The sequence below is a fragment of the Pan troglodytes genome, chromosome 17 (assembly GCF_028858775.2).
Source record: "Pan troglodytes isolate AG18354 chromosome 17, NHGRI_mPanTro3-v2.0_pri, whole genome shotgun sequence".
Taxonomy (NCBI): Eukaryota; Metazoa; Chordata; class Mammalia; order Primates; family Hominidae; genus Pan; species Pan troglodytes.
The window spans coordinates 73,921,102-73,941,589 of NC_072415.2; the positions used below are offsets into that span (position 1 = coordinate 73,921,102).

The 20,488-nt window shown below is 38.6% G+C and overlaps 1 protein-coding gene across 1 annotated transcript; it reads left to right on the forward strand.

The window, feature by feature from the left end:
- Window positions 1-472: 472 nt before the first annotated feature.
- Window positions 473-16,653, forward strand: SERPINB2 (serpin family B member 2). The gene is made up of 8 exons (XM_001148726.7): window positions 473-557; window positions 4,214-4,390; window positions 8,042-8,161; window positions 9,873-10,001; window positions 10,509-10,626; window positions 14,509-14,651; window positions 15,173-15,337; window positions 15,666-16,653. Exons 2-8 carry the CDS (start codon window positions 4,223-4,225, stop codon window positions 16,068-16,070), a joined length of 1,248 nt encoding a protein of 415 aa, XP_001148726.3. The 5' UTR covers window positions 473-557; window positions 4,214-4,222; the 3' UTR covers window positions 16,071-16,653.
- Window positions 16,654-20,488: the final 3,835 nt, after the last annotated feature.

The window sequence follows — 20,488 nt, forward strand, 5'->3', positions numbered from 1 at the left end:
GAGACAATGTAAGACAGTTTAAAATAGAGAATTTCTAAGACAGAAAATGGATTTTTTCTTCCCTCCCATGCCCTAAGCATCGCTTGGGTCTCCCTAGGCTCAAAAGAGAGAGTAAATCTCATGATATTTATATATTGGAAGAAGCCCACAGGCCATGGTTGTCCAAAGCTAGAAGAAGTATTGTAGAATTTGATACTATCCTTGAGCACAAGTATAGTGGGGGAAATCTTGAAACTGGGGCTGACAGATTTTAGCTAATTTTCACAGGCATGTGTAGATATTGACAAATTCTTAAGTTTCAGAGTGACCTCATCCTCCCCCAAAATTCCTTAAACCATGCCTTTACAAACAAGTATTTCTATTCTAATGATGTCTTCCTGAGTAAAATGTTGAATCACTCAAAGGACACAGATCAAAAGACAGAGGGAGAAAAAAAATGCCATGTGGGAGGGGCAAAGCTGTATAAAACCAGTCATTACCATGTCTGAACTGTAACAACTCTCAGAGGAGCATTGCCCGTCAGACAGCAACTCAGAGAATAACCAGAGAACAACCAGGTATTTCAATGATTTCCATGCCATGTCTGTGGGAAATAGGGTTTCATGTTTTCTCTTCCCTCATGCTGGTATTAATAGATTGAAAATTTGGATGTGGGGTGTTTGTAGAGGGCGAGTAAAATTTAAGTGGTGTTTTCTTGTTTTGTTGTTGAATTGAAAATATTTTATTTCAAGATTTGAATTAAATTTATAAGGTTTAATTTTGAATCTCAGAAGCCAACAAATACCTTTGTAGCATTAACCAAAACAAAATGTACATTCAGATTGTGATGCCAATTTTATTGAACAGGTTAGATTATATATGTTCTCTACTAGCTACTGTTTTGACACTAAATTTGATGGAAACAACTAGATACATTAAAATATTTTCATTTAAGCAATTGAATGTAATCCCTACATTGTATATAAATAATAGGAAAAGAAGACTTCATTTGCACCTTAAATGAAAAAGCAGGAACTGCAAAAATTAAGTAGCAATTTGGGCTGGGTCAATCTAGTACAACAATATGTTTATTGAGTTTAGTTCAATAATGGGTCAATTTAGTGAAAGAGAATAATCAGCCAAAGTAGTTGCAGGGTTGACTGAAGTATGGTTCAGTAAATAACTTAATATCGCATAAAAAGATACTTATTCATTATGAAAGCCATCAACTAGGAGAAATTGCTTTTAATTCTCTTGGGGGAGATGTAGCAGTATTTGATGAGATATTCCCTTGAAACTGTTGTTTTCTCTTAGTTCTCATTAATTTTTGTGGTCAATTTCAAAATATTTCCACTGTCTAATTGTAAACAAAATTTGTTTTAAATGCTACAGCAAACTGCAATCTAACATCCAGGGCCAATAGGGTGAGAGACAATGGCCGTGTGCCTGGTGACTCCTCCCAAATTCTTCCTTCCCTGTGCCAAGTTTCAGTGGTGCATTTGTCAACTTGTGTTGCAGGAACCAACACAAGCACCACCAGGAAGCCCAACCCTGCATATTACTCCCATTAATTCATCCCAGTAATACTATTAAACCTTAATTAAGAGCATACTATTTGGAAGTTAATGAGATCATATAAATTACTATAAAGTTAAAAAATTCACAACAGGTATACCTGTTCCAGGAGGCTGTGGTATTTCACAATACCCCGTGACTTCAATTTTGCCTTGTTTTGAAAGATTTTCATTCAAACATAAAGTATGGCCTTATCTGAGAGTCAGGAAACACTGCATATGGGTGCCTTCATAGATTTCTAAAATTATGAAACTCTCAGACCTTATTTGAAAAGTTTGTAGGAAAGTATTAGACTTGGAATCAGAAGTCTGTGATCCAGTCTAGGCTTCTGAAATGGACCAGCTGTGCAATCTCTATTTTCATATTTTCATTCATATTACAGAAATTACTAAGCCTTACTGGACAGGTAATTATGCAAATTGAAAAGGGAGCTGAAGGAATTTGGTGACTGCCATACAGACATCAAATATTATTTTTACATTAAATGTAATTAATTACACCTTATTTAAAAATATAATTGAAACTATTTTTTTTGAAAGAAGTAAATGCATCCAGGAAAATTTGCTTCTGTTCTTATTAATTTTTTTCTTTATCAAGTTACCTTAAATTCTAACTTAATATTAACAGAACTTTCTGATAGTTTGTCTTTAGAGTTAAATATTTTTACTATCAAAGTTACTATGTGGATTGTTACAAAGAATCCGGTATGAATTGTTACAAAGAATCACGTATTTAGGTATGGGAGAAGTCTAAATTTACGTTTGTGGCTCTGATCTCTTATTTACTTTTCTCACATGGGGATCGAGAAATATTTTATTTGTGTTATTAATAGTTTGTTTCCAAAAGATATTGAGATAATTAATTTTAAAAATCTGTACAATAAATCTATTTAATTATGAAGACAATTTTAAGAGGAACAAATTTTTGAGCCATCCAATGTAATCTAGTATCTATGATGAAGCAAGAGAAAAAAAAAAGTGACTTTTTTTTTTACTTCCTAATAAGCCTTCTAGTAGAATTACAGGTTTACTACTTTTTTCTTTTGACTTCCTCTTTCTAGCATTTCTTGCACTACAACTTGCTTAAGCTCTTACACTTCATAGTGAAGCTATGCACCACCGAGTGAAGCAATGTGGAACATTGGAAAGAGTGGGCTTCCTTAGACAGACCTGGGCTTGAATCCCTGCTCCACTACCTACCAGCTGTGTGACCTTATACAAGTTACTTAATGTTTCTGAGCATCAGGATATAATCTATAAAATAGGGAGAATCACCTCTACCTCATACAGATTCTGCAAAGATTAAACGAGGAGAGGAGGTGAGAGAGTTTTAGGGATACGTTTTATTTAATTTACTATTTTTGTCTTGATAAAATAGTCTGGTTGTATTCCAAATGAGACATTTTAATACAAATAAATTCCAATCACTTTCTTAAAAAAAAAAAGAGTTCATGAATCAAGGGTTCACACAAGAAAGAAGCGACCAATGGTCCTTGTTGGAGAGCAATGCTGTGTGAGACCACAGGTGTACACAGCCAAGACCAGAGCCAGAGGACATGCTTCCTCCTGGGTACTTCCAGCCCCTCCCCAGTTCTGGGAAGGCACTGTCATAAGAAAGTTTCCTGAGGGATGATCAGTATCAGCATTGTTTGTTATATTTATATATTTTGATAATTATCGGGTATGTTGCAAGCTATGATGAAAGCAAAACATACAGCTGGAAAGACAATCATTGGTCAGGACCAAAAAACACACACACCTTGGGTGTGAGCATGCATTCAGTAGCCTGCAGAGCCTGAGGTCAGGGAAGGTCTCAGATGGTTCATACCTTGGTGTATACATGAGTTTCATAGGCCTGGGATTAAGGATTATCCCTGCAGTCTTGCCTGGCATTGACTTTCTACCTGGTGGGGTGGCAGAAGAAGGGGGTCTTCTAGTCCTCCCAGTAATGAACTCTCCAGTATAGGAAGTCTTTTTTAGTAAGGCTGTGGTATGTGTGGTGCATATAGGGAAGGGGTTCTGGGATAGGGACTGGGTGAAAGTCCAAACCTTCAAACAATGAGTCAAAGTCACTTTAGAAGCAGGAAAGCAGAAAGAAGATTGACCGTCTTACCAGATGCAACAAGGTATGTATGCAGGTGGCATATATTTCAATATGTGTATATCTTCCTGTGTGGCAGTGTGTGTGGTGTGGATATGTGCGTTGTGCTTGTGGGGGCAGCATAGAAGTTGAGAGCATGATCCTAGGGTCTGCCTATCTGGCTTCAATTCCTACTCCTGTCCCTATATATTGTCATTGTTATTCTATGGAATGCCACAAAATGTCACTGCTCATCATACAAAACACTTCATGTATCTCAGGACTGGCTATGTAATCTACAGGGTCTGGTGCACAATGAAAATGTGGGCCTTTTGTTTAAAATTATCAAGAATTTCAAGATGGCGATAGGAGGGCATTTGGCTAAACAAGGGGCTTTTTACGGCTGCACAGGTGGTATGTCCATGAAGCTGTCCCTGACCTGCCTCATGTTGTTCCATGAGGATGAACAGACAGGGAATCTGTCCCTACACAGAATGCAGCCTGTCCTACTGTGCTGACCTCACCCAAAATGTTACCTTATGTTTCAGAGCTGTTTTTTTCTTCCTCTCTTTGCTTCTAGATTGAAACAATGGAGGATCTTTGTGTGGCAAACACACTCTTTGCCCTCAATTTATTCAAGCATCTGGCAAAAGCAAGTCCCACCCAGAACCTCTTCCTCTCCCCATGGAGCATCTCGTCCACCATGGCCATGGTCTACATGGGCTCCAGGGGCAGCACCGAAGACCAGATGGCCAAGGTGAGTTTGAGCTGAAGCTCCACATTTGGGCCGAGTAGTTCCTGAATGGAATTGGAGAACTGCTCTTGTTTTATGCTAAAGACATTTTAACTCAGGAGGTCAGCAATCATCACAGGTAATGAAGCACTGATCCTTACAACACAAATTCCTTAGATTCAAATCTATAAGACAGCCAAGCCCCCGAATCCCTCAACTGTAGCTGTTGAAGGCGTATGGGAGTTGAATAGCCTGCAAGGCTGGAAACAGTTATGAGTGACCACATCTTATATTTTAATAATATAATATTCTTATTTTTCAAAGTTAGTGTTTTGTACCCATTATCTCATTCAGTTTTAAGACAGATATCATTTTACAGATGAGAGCCCTGGTGGTGTCAGAGAAGCCCCCACTGTCTCCTAACTCCTAGCCTGGGCTCCTTCCCATTACTGTGCCACTGTGGTGTTTGTTCCCTATTCCTATGAAGAATTCCTTCTAATAATGTTAAGAGAGTATCACAAAGGGAAAAAAAAAAAACATACCAGGGTGGTGCTCACTATACCCACAGGATGCATGGATAGTGTTGTAGCTGCAGAAGATCATGCCTGTGAGGTCACGGTAGCAGAATGAGACCTGGCATTATTATGGCCAGCCCTGAAAACCAAGGTGGATGGGATGCACAACATCATTGTGAGGGATTTCTGCAAGGCCACTGCCTGCCTTCCTTGGTGAATGGATGCGGACTCAGTCAGGAAACTCTTTCCATGGAGTCTGGGCCCTTGAAATTATGCTGGATTACTTCAATTGTACACTGCAATCATTACTGTAACAGTCACTCAGCACATACAAAATTCTTGTGATCATGTTACTTCCAAGGTTAGTGACCTCGATGTGGCCATGATATCATTAAAATTCCTTTTCATTCACACACACAAACATTAACATTAAATGCTTTAAGGACAAGCATGCATTGTGCATGCAGTCACACCAAGATGCCGCCGGCTGGTTTCCAGTTTCCTACGAGAATGTACCTGAGTGTAAATACATTCTTTCCATGCACATGGTGACCCATGTAAGGTGGGCCTCATTTGAAGTTTGAAGTTTCACAGAGAGAGCATTGGCCAATATTGCTGCAGGAAGACAAGGGATGGGTGAATCAATCTCTGTGTTTGTGACAGTTTAAACATTGAGACTTACAACAAAACTCAATTGCTCAACTCCCTGACACAAGTAGTCTTTTGCAATATTCTTTCCCCATTATTTTTTATTTTTTGCCTTGAAAGAATAAAGATAGTAAATTGGCATAAAAACTTTAGAAACATCAGGTCTTAGGTTTTTTTCTTTTTTCCTTTCTTTTTTTTGAGATGGAATCTCGCCCTATCACCCAGGCTGTAGTGCAGTGGCGCGATCTTGGCTCACTACAACCTCCAACTCCCGGGTTCAAGCCATTCTCCTGCCTCAGCCTCCTGAGTAGCTGGGATTACAGGCGCCTGCCACGATGCCCATCTAATTTTTGTATTAGTAGAGATGGGGTTTCACCATTTTGGCCAGGCTGGTCTCAAACTCCTGACCTTGTGATCCACCTGCCTCGGCCTCCCAAAGTGCTGGGATTATAGGCGTGAGCCAGTGCACCCGGCCTAGGTTTTTTTTGTTTTTTAAATGTAAAGGAATCAGTAGCAATATATTTTGGGAGCAAATGCTAAATGAAGTGCTCTGGGTTGTTAAAGTAAAAATTTTGATTTTGGTACTAGAGGAAAATAAACTGATCGCTCTGGACACAAGACAGCTTTTCTGTGTCTAAGAAGTGCTTTAAGCCTTTGGGACTATGCGAGGATTCTATATAGTCTTTTTTTTTTTGAGACTCTCTCTATATAGTCTTTTGACAACTCTGTTGCATGTGTACATTTTGAAATTCAAATGTTAATATGATTGCTTCCCAAATAAAAAGAAAAAGACATTTATTGGCTTGGAGAAAGAAGCACAGACTTTGGGGACAGACATATCTGTGTTTGAGTCATGGCTTTGTTCCTTACTACGTGTGTGTGAGGACATTGAAACCATTTGCATCTCAGTTTTCTCATCTACAAAATGGGAATAAAAATGTGTAGCACGCAAGACAGTTGTGAAGATTAGAGGTACTATGTAAGGCACTTAGTAGCAGCCGCTGTAATAACAACCAATACTTATTAGTGTCTTAGCCAGGCATCTTTCTAAGAACGTCTTATAAATTTACTCACATAAGACAAAATATTATGAGGTAGGTAGGATGATTACCGTACTCATTTTACAGATGAGGGAATCGGGGCAAGAAGAGACCACACAGTTGAGAACTGCTGTAGCTGTTAAAAGTGGTACATTTGTAGTGAAAGAAAAGAATACATAAAAGACATAAGCTCCTGGACGGCATAGGTCTGTGGGAATTAGGATACAAGCTCTTTTCCTTATAGTGAGGCAACAGACCCATCCAGGCCAAACTGCCTCACTATTTTCTCTGTGGCCTTTGTGTGGACTAGGGGCAGCTCACAGTCCCACTTTTGCAGGGACATCACCCTGAGTGACTTTAACACTGATTCAGGAAGGCTTTAGTGCTAGCCCAAAGAACCCTGATTTAAGGGTCAATTTCCTTAGATGAGAGGAAAACCAGCCAAGCTGTCATAGGAAATCTTCTTCTTTTACGTGAGGGTGGAGTTGCACCACTTCTTTTCAGAGAGTACTAGGCAGGACTTACGATGTATGACTCAAAGAGCAGAAAAAGACTTCACAAACCCTAACGCCTCTCCTTCTAGCCCAGAAATTCACCAACTTGCTGGACAAGGCTGCCTTAATTAACTTCATTAGCAGAACCCCAACCATCAAGCCACTTACCAGATCAGCTTCTCCTCAGGGACCCCATAGGGAGGTGCTGCAGGACCAAGGGTTCCCAAGGAGGTGGGATGGGGTGGGTGGCTGGGAGGCAGGGCCAGCTTGCAGGTATTAAGACTGGCAGACCAAGGTGGGCAGGCAGCAGTGTTGTGGGAAAGGGATCTGAGGAAGCTTCAGAGGGGACAGTCCTTGCTGCCAGCTTCCCCGTGTCAGCCAAAACTGCCTACTTACTATACGAAGAGATTCACAGTGTCATCAGACCAACTTGTCCCTCACATGTACATTAATTTCTCTGTGTATGAATATGGTATGTGTAAATATTTTAGGTGAACTCCGTTAATATTGCATGACCTGTTTTATGCCTTAGCTGACTCTGGCTTGTAGTTTTTGACAGATTGAAAGTATTTTGTGTATAAGGCCACTGAAAAGAGAGAGACGCACAAGGTTCTGAGTTAATCTTATGACTTTCTTTAAAATACTGGCATTTTTTTTCAAGGCCATTTATTGGTTGGATATAATTTAGATAATTTGGGGAAGAGGTTTTAAATCATTTCATAATAACAATTTGTTTTCCAAAATGGCCAGGATATAAATTAATCTAAAACACCTCATGCTGTTTTCTATAAGGGAAATTTAGGTTGGCTGATACTTTTATATTACACAGAAAGCGTATTGAGTATCTATGGTTGTTCCCCAAGTATAAGGGCAGGGAAAAGATCTAGGACCATTTTAGAGCCAACTGATAGCCATCTGTTTTAAAAGTTCAGTAAATCCGTGGGCAAGAGTAACCATTTTCTCTAATTCTGATTGCAGGTGCTTCAGTTTAATGAAGTGGGAGCCAATGCAGTTACCCCCATGACTCCAGAGAACTTTACCAGCTGTGGGTTCATGCAGCAGATCCAGAAGGGTACTTATCCTGATGCGATTTTGCAGGTATCTGACTTACTGGTACAAATTTCTTTTGTGGTTTATTTTTGCAATCTTCCTGTCTTAAAGCCACAGTGTTAGACTGGGAAGGAAGCGAATATACCCTCCCCCTTTCACAGAAAGAAAACTAAGACTCAGAGTCATTAAGAAAAACATGTCCTAGGGTGATACCCATAACGAGAGACGAGCCAGGACAGAATCTAGACTTCATGAGTTTTAGGCCAAGCCTATTTACTTCTAAATTCTCTCATGCCTCTCTGTCATTGGTGAGGTATGTGTAATTTATTATAAATCCACAGTAGAGACTCCTAGAAGACACGTGTATGGATAAGGATTTCCAGAGGAGAGAGGGTAGGGACTGACAATTGATTGAGAAATGGCAGAAGGCTGGGCCCAATGACTGCATGAGAAATCACTGACCTTCAGGTATCTTTCCTTCTGTCTATCTAATCTATCATCTATCATTGATCTCTCTCATCTATCTTGCCTATCATACATCTATCAATCCTATCTATCTATATATCTATTTTATGTATCATCTATTTATCATCTATCTTCCCTGTCATCTGTCTATCTTATCTATTAATCAATCAGCTATCTCGGGGAGTAATACCTTTCCTCAACACTCCATTTCCTTAAATGTCAGCTATCCAGTTAAATTATAAAAACTGAGTATAGACTGCTCCTGTTGGCAACCAACTTCCACAGTCATGCTTCTGAGGTAGATTATGAAGAGGTATCTCCCAAAGCTCTCTTCCTGGACACTCTGACACTCCTTCTACCCATTGCCCAGGGAATTATGGGCTAGAGGAGGTGGACAGGACCCTGAACATGTGGAGATTCCGCCAGGTGTTCTGCGGTACCTGGCAGTCCATCGGGAGGGCTCTGTCCCCTGCCCTAGGACAGGCTGCTGCTGTGACCAAGCCCTGTGTCTGACATGGTGCTTACAAACTTCAGTTTGAGAACTGAAATAACTGTTCACTTTTGTGGTTTTCTAAAACCCATGTTTTCCACTGCATAGTTTGCCCCATAAAATAGATATCTAGAGAAGCTATATGAACTTTGTAAGATCATTACTAAGGCAACATTTCCTCCCTGCCAGCTTTACTGAGGTATAATGGACAAATAAAAATTGTACATGTTCAAGATGTACAGTGTGATGACTTGCTATACCTATACATTGTGAAATGATTACAGTCAAATTAATGAACACATCCATCACTACAATTACCTACCATTTGTATGTATGTGTGTATGTATAGTGAGGACACTTAAAAAACATATTCTTCACAAATTTCAAGTAAGCAGTTTTATTAACTATAACTATTAATGAACACAATCTTATTAACTATAGTCATTATACTGTACATTAGATCCCCAGAACTTATCCATCTTATAAATATAACAAAAAGTCCTTAGAGACTTTGAAGTTTCGGAAACTGAGAAGGGGCCTTTCTTCTAGGCTGTTGGTCACCTGGTTAAATCCAATCCATAGACACAGCAAAATTGGAAAGAAATTTAAATTCACCTTATTAGTTTTAATGTACCACATCCTTATCGAAATAATTTTCTCAAAGATTCCTCTAATGTACCAAAAATAAAGTATGTATTAATATAGCATTTCATGATCGTATTCAAAAACTATTACCGTGGCTTAAGAACTATCTTGTTTAGTAGTCCTGTGTTATATAGAGAGAATTCCTTCTTTCTTTTCAAGGCACAAGCTGCAGATAAAATCCATTCATCCTTCCGCTCTCTCAGCTCTGCAATCAATGCATCCACAGGGGATTATTTACTGGAAAGTGTCAATAAGCTGTTTGGTGAGAAGTCTGCGAGCTTCCGGGAAGTAAGTGAAACCTGTAATTGAAATGGCTGGATCCCAAACAAGTAATGAAGTCACTTTCAAAGCAATTCTCTACAATTCTACAGTTCATAAAAGCAGAGTTGGAATTCCACACCAGCTCCCTAGGGCTGGCCTTGCATAACAGCTGCCCTTCCTGTACCCTCTGGGGCTTCCTCCTCTTCCCGTTGCAAATGTCCCAATCTCAGAGTCATAAATCAGGAAAACAAATGCAACTGTTTTCCAGAGACACTATCCCCCAAGTCAAACCTCTTTCCTTTTATTCTGTCTCTATAATGCAAGGAGTGCAAGAGGGTGGATAGAGTTGGGGCGTAAGCGTGGACAAAGGGGTCTGCACTCTTTCCCCCTTCAGCACCTGCCTTCCATAGCCAACCTCCACTCCCACCCTACCCCAGGTCTCCTAATTTCAATGAGAAGACCATAATTCACCATTATGCCATGGCTTGTTTGGTATGTATTTTATGTAACCTTTGTCATTTTCTTGCTTTAAAGGAATATATTCGACTCTGTCAGAAATATTACTCCTCAGAACCCCAGGCAGTAGACTTCCTAGAATGTGCAGAAGAAGCTAGAAAAAAGATTAATTCCTGGGTCAAGACTCAAACCAAAGGTAAATCCAAGAAAATATTTTATTTACTTCTTTCCAGTTAGAAAACTCTGATCTATCTTTTTCCATCCATGAACTTAGTTAGCCCTCACCCCTTTACAATTTGTCCAACTTCAGTTACTTTGGTGGATGCAAATTTATTCCTGATTAGCTCAGTGGTGTTTTAACTGAGAAGAAATAATTGAGGCCTACTAATAGAAGACATATGTTTAGTACTTAAATATTTGATTTTGGATATTGCTTGAGGATAGAATATGAAAGGAGGCAGAAGCTTTCAAAATAGGAAATAGCAGCATTGAAATAATTGTGAGTCTATGCCTACTGTGGACAAAAAGAAAACAAGGCTTGACCCTGAGCTTAGTAAATGATGTGAGCTATAAAGAATACAGGCAGTGGAGGAGGGAAGAATCATAAAATTATTTTCACTCTTTCTTCTCTTTCACCATTCAAAGCCAATCCATCGTCAAGTTTTTTTGGTCTCTGCTTCATCCCTCCTTGATTATCTAAGTCACGTCTACCATTTTAACTCATGCTTTTAATTGTTTCACAGGCTCCTGCCTCCCTTTGTATGTTTTACAATGAATAAATTATTTAATTGAATCATTTATTCATTGTAATTTAGTTTATTAAGTCATTTATTCATTAAATTCATTCATTCATTAAGTTCAATTAAGTTCATTCACTTAGTCAGCAAATATTTATCCACCACACACCATGTTCCAGAAACTATATGTGGAGATAAAGATAAAAATGGTAAATCCTGCCACCATAGAACCTATAGAGGAGGGATTCAGTCATGTTGGCAATTGCTATAGAGTAGTAGTCAGTGCTTTCATTGAGAAGTACAGGCACTATGTGGGAGTACACAGGAAAGGCATCTGACTGGATTTAAAAATGATTAAATTGTAATTGGGAAGACAGGCTGGAGCTGGCCAGGTGGAGGCTGTGCGCCTAGGGGGAGATTTCCAGACAGAGTGCACAGAATATGCAAAGGTCCAGAGGTAACCCTAAGGAGACGAATAGAGTCTGGTCTGACTGCAGTGTGGAAGGCCAAGGGAGGGAGGTGAAATTAAAGAGGTGATGCAATACACTTATTATGCTATTCCCACACTAAAAACTGTCAGTGACCTCCTACTGTCCTCAGGAGAAGGTCTCATTCTTTACCTTGACTTCTGAGTTCTCAGTAATCCAGTTGACTGTGCTTGGCTACCACTGGCCCTTGGAGCTCCTTAAACACTCGTTGCTGCCTCTAGACTTTGTTTCTGAGGATGCCTCAACTACAGGATTTAAGTTGCAGTTTAAATTGCAGCCAAAGTCTTACTCTTTCCTGGAAGTGACTCCCAATTACTTCCTGATCTTTTCTTCTTCTCATCTCCTCATCTGCTTTTTCAGCTTCACAAGTCATGTTAGTGTTAGCCATATATGGCCTTAAACAATTATGGAACTGATTTTTGTTAGTTTGCTTTGCTTTTCCTCTCAGGCTCTAATTATTTTTGGGTAGGGCCAGTATGTCACACTTATCCTATGCCCCCACAAAAATTTGCACAGTTTTTTGCTGACAGTGAAAATCCTTCATTCTTCTGAATTTCCAGGAAGAGTTGTAGGCCTTAAGTAAACAATTGCTGAATAATAACATATAAATGTATTTCTAAGAAATAGAGATGATTATGAATTCAGAATTGTGTAAGTATTTCGTTCATTTATGATCTGTTAGGATTGAAAATGTCCTAAGAGAGCTCCTATCCATCTTACCAATTTGTGGTTGGAGCACCATGTTCCCAGGGGATTAGCTGGCTCCCCTAAGATCCCACTGGTAGCAGTAAAGCCAGGGTTGCTTCTTCTTCTGATCCTTAGTCTAACTCCAGAATTCCTCAATCGGATGTTTAAAATTTTTATAACTTATTTTTTTAAGGATTTTCATTTAACTCTTATGTTTAAGACATTGTTTCAAGAAATAGTTTGGTGTCTTGCTTTATTAGTTACCACAGTGGAAAATGCACATAAACTAAGTTCTATGGGATTTCAAAAAATATATATTTATTTGTTTATCTGAAAATAATTGATTTCCTTTTAGTTCTTCATTTTCATTGTGGATTTGTGAAATACTGTTCTAAAATATTGACAGACCACTGACACAAAGGAAGCAGAGAAAGATGATTTAAATCAAAAGTTCAAGTAAAAATGGAGAGCAAAATTAAAGAGACACATGGAAGTTTTGCCTTCTTTAAAGAACGGCATGAATTGTTTTTCTCTTTAGACATTGTGCTAAATGGCTGTAAGTCAATCAGTTATTTTGCCAAAATGCCAAGCAGCTATTTTGGCAGATTGTTTTACCAGCTTTTGTAAGAATTGGAGAGAATTGTCTGTTTCATCATGTTATGATCAAATTCTAGTTTTATCATATACATCACAACATTACTATACCCCAATACTAACCAAAAATTTTAATAGCTTGGGAAATATATTGAATGTATATATTAAATGAATACATTGAAGATGAAACTGATGCAAGGCAGGCAAGCTCCAAAGTGGGGCTTAGCCTTCAAGAGTTCTTGGCTTCACCCAGGAAAGTATTCAAGGGTGAGCTGGAGGTAGGGTAGAAGAAAACAGCTTTATTGAAGTGGCATTATTACAGCTCCATGATTCCTCCTGCAGAGCAGGGCTACCCCAGGCACTGTGCTGAGAGGCACAGTGGGGTCATATTTATACCTGCTTTTAATTACATGTAGATTAAGGGGTAGTTTACACAGAAATTTCTAGGGAACGGGGAATAACTTTTGGGTCATCAGGTCATTGCCACAGAAAGAGGTGGTAACTCCAAGGTGTTGCCATCACAATGGTAAACTGACATGGTACACTGCTTCCACCCTGTCCCTGGTCCCCGTTTTAGCTAGCCCTCAATTTGGCCTGGTGTCTAAAACCTGCCTCCAGAGTCAGGTCCCACCTCCTACTTCAAAACCACATTGACCTATTAATTTGTTAAGAGTCTTGTATTTGTCAGTAGTTTTGACTGTGGAGGCAGAATTTTTACAAGCTTACCAGCATTGTAACGTTGGGAAGACTGCTAACCTGGTGGTGTCCTTTTGCATAAAATGACACTAATAAAACCCACCTAATAGAGTATCAAAATAATATATTTTGATGCTTGGAATACTGCAGAGCAAGTACTAACTATAAACAAACTGCTTCTTAAACCAATTTCATTTTTTTTAATGACCACACTCAGTTGTCATTGTTTCTGTCAATCTTCTCGGGCTTACTCCTTCACTCCCTTCTCTGTATGATCATAGTACTCAATATATTATTTAGCTCAATTACAGAAGTTATCACACAGGGTTTCACAACTGATTTTGAATGTCTCCCCCAGTGTTCTAGGCTCATCCAGGATAATTCTTCCTTTCTCATCTCTTGTATCTGCACTACTCTTAATTTAGGTCTAGTATATTATTTTAAAAATGTTTTTGAATAAATGAGTAAGTCAGATCCTCAGACTATCTAGACCAGATCTAGCAGTACATGATATATTTTGGAAAGGCACTATTATATTCCCTAAGAGCCTCTCTTTCACTTCCTTCTGATTTGAATAACTTTCAACTGCCAAGCTTTGAGAAAAGAATATAAAAGGGAGTGAAAATCTCCATTCCAAACTTGATAGGAGGTCTAAATTTTAAATGCATTATTTCTTCATTTTTTCTTGGATTTTGCAAGCTTTGGGGAAATTTGTTTCAATTTTAATTTTGCTTTAAATAAATCTAAAAAACTTTAGCTTGAAGATTAACATCTCTGCAATTTGACGAATTTAGTTTGATGGCTACTCAGAAGATTCAGTAAGTAATTTCACAGTTCTTGATTATGAAACCTAAATATATGTTATGTTTTCTGTAGGCAAAATCTCAAACTTGTTACCTGAAGGTTCTGTAGATGGGGATACCAGGATGGTCCTTGTGAATGCTGTCTACTTCAAAGGAAAGTGGAAAACTCCATTTGAGAAGAAACTAAATGGGCTTTATCCTTTCCGTGTAAACTCGGTATGAGACAACAAAATACATCTTCCTAGCATATATTTTAGGGCTTTTGACAAGATATAGACAGAAAAATTAGAGACCGCTCATTAGAGACTTGCTAGTTAGAAGTTATGCATGTTGGACAGTTGACTGACTTTTTAGAAACAGTATAGGTAGAGGGGAAGAACGTGGCTTTTTAATTATACATACCCAGACTCCAACGTTGGCGCTACCACTTATTTCAAAGGGCTGTAAATATTGAGACATGGCACGGTTCCTGGCCCATAGTACGAACTAAACAAGTGTTTTAGAATTATGGTTGTCATTACCATTGTTGTCCATCTTACTAAATAATGGTTATAAAGTTGAACAAGCTAATAACATCAGAGTACCCACTGTAAGGATGTACAAATAATTTATTTTGTTGGTTTAAAAAAATCACATTTATCCAACACTAAAGTAGAACCAATCCTCCTTTATGTCTAGTTGTAAATCTCTTGATATCTTATAATCGACTTCCATATTTTACCTTTTAATAATATCAGGCTCAGCGCACACCTGTACAGATGATGTACTTGCGTGAAAAGCTAAACATTGGATACATAGAAGACCTAAAGGCTCAGATTCTAGAACTCCCATATGCTGGAAATGTTAGCATGTTCTTGTTGCTTCCAGATGAAATTGCTGATGTGTCCACTGGCTTGGAGCTGGTAAGACATTCAGATATTTAAGTTTCTGGGGCTATACCTACCTTTCGTGAGATGAATATATACTCCTTACAAATGGTGTGGTAATTTCTCATGGAAATATATGAAACAGTTGATAGTAAATATGCCATGCCTCTACATTTCATTCAAAGCCTTAACTATGTCATACGTGTTACCTTCTTGTAAAAATCTGACCAATCTGTTAACTTTCTATATCACCCACAATATAGTAAAATCACTGATTTTTAATATTAGACTTAAAGTTGTTTTCCTTCTTTTCTAATACTTGCTGTATTTTCTTTTGTTTGTTTTGTTTTGTTTTGCTTTGCAGCTGGAAAGTGAAATAAACTATGACAAACTCAACAAGTGGACCAGCAAAGACAAAATGGCTGAAGATGATGTTGAGGTATACATACCCCAGTTCAAATTAGAAGAGCATTATGAACTCAGATCCATTCTGAGAAGCATGGGCATGGAGGACGCCTTCAACAAGGGACGGGCCAATTTCTCAGGGATGTCGGAGAGGAATGATCTGTTTCTTTCTGAAGTGTTCCACCAAGCCATGGTGGATGTGAATGAGGAGGGCACTGAAGCAGCCGCTGGCACAGGAGGTGTTATGACAGGGAGAACTGGTCATGGAGGCCCACAGTTTGTGGCAGATCATCCTTTTCTTTTCCTTATTATGCATAAAATAACCAAGTGCATTTTATTTTTTGGCAGATTTTCCTCACCCTAAAACTAAGCATGCTGCTTCTGCAAAAGATTTTTGTAGATGAGCTGTGTGCCTCAGAATTGCTATTTCAAATTGCCAAAAATTTAGAGATGTTTTCTACATATTTCTGTTCTTCTGAACAACTTCTGCTACCCACTAAATAAAAACACAGAAATAATTAGACAATTGTCTATTATAACATGACAACCCTATTAATCATTTGGTCTTCTAAAATGGGATCATGCCCATTTAGATTTTCCTTACTATCAGTTTATTTTTATAACATTAACTTTTACTTTGTTATTTATTATTTTATATAATGGTGAGTTTTTAAATTATTGTTCACTGCCTATTTAATGTAGCTAATAAAGTTATAGAAGCAGATGATCTGTTAATTTCCTATCTAAAAAATGCCTTTACTTGTTCTGATAATGAAGAATAAATAGGTATCCCTCCATGCTCTTCTATAATAAATATCTGGAAAAAACATTAAACAATAGGCAAATATATGTTATGTGCATTTCTAGAAATACATACCACATATATATGTCTGTATCTTATATTCAATTGCAAGTATATAATAAATAAACCTGCTTCCAAACAACAATACATTTGTTGTCATTTCATTAGGTCTGCAGATCATAGACCTTGACTCCTAGGAGTTGAGCATTATGACTCACTTGCGAGAACTCAGAAAAAATAGACAGGATGAAGGAGCCAAGGGCATAACAACCTTCATTCAAAAAGACCCGATGTTGAGGGTCAGTGGGATGGGGTTGTATGAAAAATGGGTTAGAGCTGCTTTCTCACAGCAGCAAAGACACAGCAATTCAGAATAGTCTAGGTTAGAGTCCTTTGGGGAAACCACTGTCTAAACATTAAGGACACCAGGATTAATGACCAAGTCCAGTGGTCCAGACACAGAAGAAGGCCTCAGTCATTGAGCTCAGAGTTGCAAGCAGTGAAGATGGGAGATGGGTTGGGTGCAAGAGCAGGAGGGGAAATATAAGATGGCTCTTTCTAAGGGTGTTTGTTTCTAATAGCAGTAATGCTTTTGAGTGAGTCAGAGGCAGAGGAGAACATAATTGAAGACCTGAGAAATAAGGCAAATTGTAGGTTGGGGGCCTGAACAACAGAGTCTGGCTGCAGAAGTGCGGCTGGATCCTGGAAATGCAGCACACTCCCTTTGATGGCAGGCAGGGATGCTTGATGCACTAGAACATGGTAGCTAAAAAAGTGGCCTCAAGACTCAGACTCTCTGCCTCCAAATCCCAGTTGTAACACTTACAAGTAGCTTCACCACAGGCCAACCATGGTGCTTCTTTGTGCTTCAGTTTTCTCTCAGTGAAAACTAAAGAAAAAACTGCTTTTATCGTATTGCTATAATGACTAAATGAGTTCATATATAACAAGCAATTAAAAGAACACTTGGCATATATAATATTTAGTAAATATTAGTGATTATGATCTATCTTATCTTTGTCAGTAATAAAACTGTCTCACTCTAAGCTGGTCAAACACGAATCCCAGAAAATTACTCAGTTAACTTTTTAAGGCTTGAATAATGGTGTATTTCTTCTAATCAGACATTCCTGAAAATTAAGAGTTGCTGTTTCTTGCATTCTTCTACTTACTTTTAATTTCATTTCTCTATGTGCTTTAATAATTCTGCAAGGTGGTAGGTGGTAACTTTGTGAATTATCATGAGTCTTAAAATATCCATATTTCACTCTCATTATTGAGTTAGAGTATGGATATACAATTCTGGGTTCCAAGTGCTTTTCAGCACTTTGAGGGTATGATTTTATTGTCTTTTTGGTACCCAAAATTGTTGATAGGAAAGTTGATGTTAAGATAGTTCTTGACCCTTATAATTTTCATTTTTTTGTTTTTGATTTTTTTGATATTTCATTACATTAAGGATATTTTTTAAATCATATTTTAAAAAGCTTATCCTGTTCAGCAGAAGATTTTTCTATCTGGAAGCTTATATCTCATTTCAGTTCTGGGAAACCTCAGCCATCACTATGGGCTCAATATATCTTCCCAAAATTTATATGTTGAAACTTTAATCCCAAGTGTGATGGTACTTGGAGGTGGTTCCTTTGGAAGATAATTAGGGGTAGATGAGGTCATGAGGGCAGAATCCATGATGGAATTACTGCCCTCATAAGGAGCTCTAGGCACCAGATCTTTTTCTATCTGTCATGTGAGGATATAACAAGAAAGCAGTCATCTGTGACTCAGGAAGAGGCCCTCACTAGAACCTGACCATGTGGAAACACCCCTCTCAGATTACCAGTCTCCAGAACCATGAGAAATACTTGTTTGTAGTTTATGCCACACAATCTATGGTATTCTGTCATAGCAACCTGAACCGACTAAGACAGCAATTATCTACTCAATTGCTTGGCGCCAGTTGATCTACTCTCTTCTTCTGGATTCCTACTAAGATAATATTGATGCATCTGATGCTCCTCTCTCTGTTTCCAAATTTTTTGAGTACCTAATAAATTCACATGGCCCAAACATCAAATATCATAAAAAAGACTAGAGTGAAAAGTCTTCCTTCCACTCCTGTTCCCTATTCATTTAGCTCCTATTTCTCTGTCTTTACTAGTAATATATGTGCATATTGCAGTATACACACAGGGTCATAAATAAAAACAACAAACAAACAAAATTGTTCTAATAATACTGTATTATTAACTTTGTACATGATTTCTTTCTCTTTCCTAGTCCCCCAACAGGCAACAAAATAATGTACAGCTATGATTTTACTATTGTAGGCAGTATACCTACACGTAGGGTGATATAATTTGGATATTTGTCCCTGACCAAATCTCATGTTGAACTGTAATCCCCAATACTGGAAGTAGGGCTTGGTGGGAGGTGTTTGGATCCTAGAGGCTGATCCCTTATGGCTTGGTGCTGCCTTCATGATAGTGAGTTCTCATGAGATCTGGTCACTTAAAGGTGTGTGGCAACTCCCCCAACCCTCTCTCTCTCGTTCCTGCTTCTGTCATATGGTATGCCTGCCCCCCCTTTGCCTTCTGCCATGATTATAAGCTTCCTGAGGCCTCCCCAGAAGCTGAGCAGATGCCATCACTATGCTTCCTATACAGCCTGCAGAACTGTGAGCCAGTTAAACCTCTTTTCTTTACAAATTACCCAGTCTTGGGCATTTCCTTACAGCAATGCAAGAATGGCCTAATACATAGGGGGTTTAATCAAGAAGTGAGGAAGAAATCTGGAGAAGGTTTTGAGGGAAAAAAATGAATAAAACTTAATCTTTGACTTTAGGGAAGATGAAACCATTTGTTGCATAAATCCGCAAAATCCACATTGATGCCTTTACTATAACATAAGCAACACAAGCAAGTTTTCATGCTGGGTGGTGTTGCAGCCCAAGTCACTGTGGTGGACTGCCGTCAGTCAAGGTGAGCAGTCCTTCTATCTGGAGGCTCCATATGATGCTTTTTTCTAATAGCAGTTCTGGAGGCATTCTTGGATAATCATATCTGCTCAGTGCAAAGTTGGGCAGGCATCATGGAACTTTCTAGCACACGTCTCATTCCCTAGTGAAATCCAGAGTACCACTTTGCTCTGGGTTCCACATCAACATTCAAATATTAAGGTCTGAGCCATCTTGCCAGAAAATAAGTATGCCTCTGTGAAGAGAAAAACAGGAACTACGTGAGAAAAATATACAAAATAGTTTATAAATAGAGAGGCTCCTTCTTTGTCTTAATCCCTCCTGGAGATGTCTTCCTGTTCCAATCCCTCTCCCAATGACCCTCCCCGCCTTCCTCCATACACATGCAAATGAAACAAATGGCCTGTTATTTTTCTTTTGTAATAAATAAGGAGTGAAAAAGCATTCCTTGGGAAAAATAAAAGAGAACCAGAAAATGATGAAGTAACATCCGACCCAATAATGGTGTCTAAAATTTTGATCCAAAACCCTTGTCCCTGCTAGTGGGGAAAACAGACATCCCAGTCATTCAAGTGATGCTCTGGGTTCTACACCAATGCTCCAAATGAGAACAGAAAATCTTCCGGGGTGCCTTTCACATAGTAACCGAGAGCCATTTTTAACAGGCTTACAATAAAGGCCAGGCATGATGGGTTGTGCCTGAAATCCCAGCACTTTGAGAGGCCAGAGGTGGGAGGATCACTTGAGCCCAGGAGCTAGAAGCTGCTGCGAAATATTATTGCACCACTGCACTTCAGTCTGGGTGACAGAGTGAGACCCTATTTCTAGAAAAAACAAAACAGACACAACACAAATTAATAATTCAGTAATATTTTCTATTTCATTGATCATTATTATTCCACTAATTTGAAGCTTTCTATTTGTGTTTTATAAAAAAAATACTACCTGGGAAAACCATGCCAAATATTCTCTGTTGGCAGACTAGAGAAAGGATTAAGCAAAAAAA

What these genes read in the sequence shown, in the direction of transcription:
- SERPINB2 (XM_001148726.7), top strand. Translation starts at nt 4,223, where the DNA reads ATGGAGGATCTTTGTGTGGCAAACACACTCTTTGCCCTCAATTTATTC. An exon ending in CCGAAGACCAGATGGCCAAG is followed by an intron (nt 4,391 to 8,041) that starts GTGAGTTTGAGC and finishes TTCTGATTGCAG; the next exon opens with GTGCTTCAGTTTAATGAAGT. An exon ending in AGTCTGCGAGCTTCCGGGAA is followed by an intron (nt 10,002 to 10,508) that starts GTAAGTGAAACC and finishes CTTGCTTTAAAG; the next exon opens with GAATATATTCGACTCTGTCA.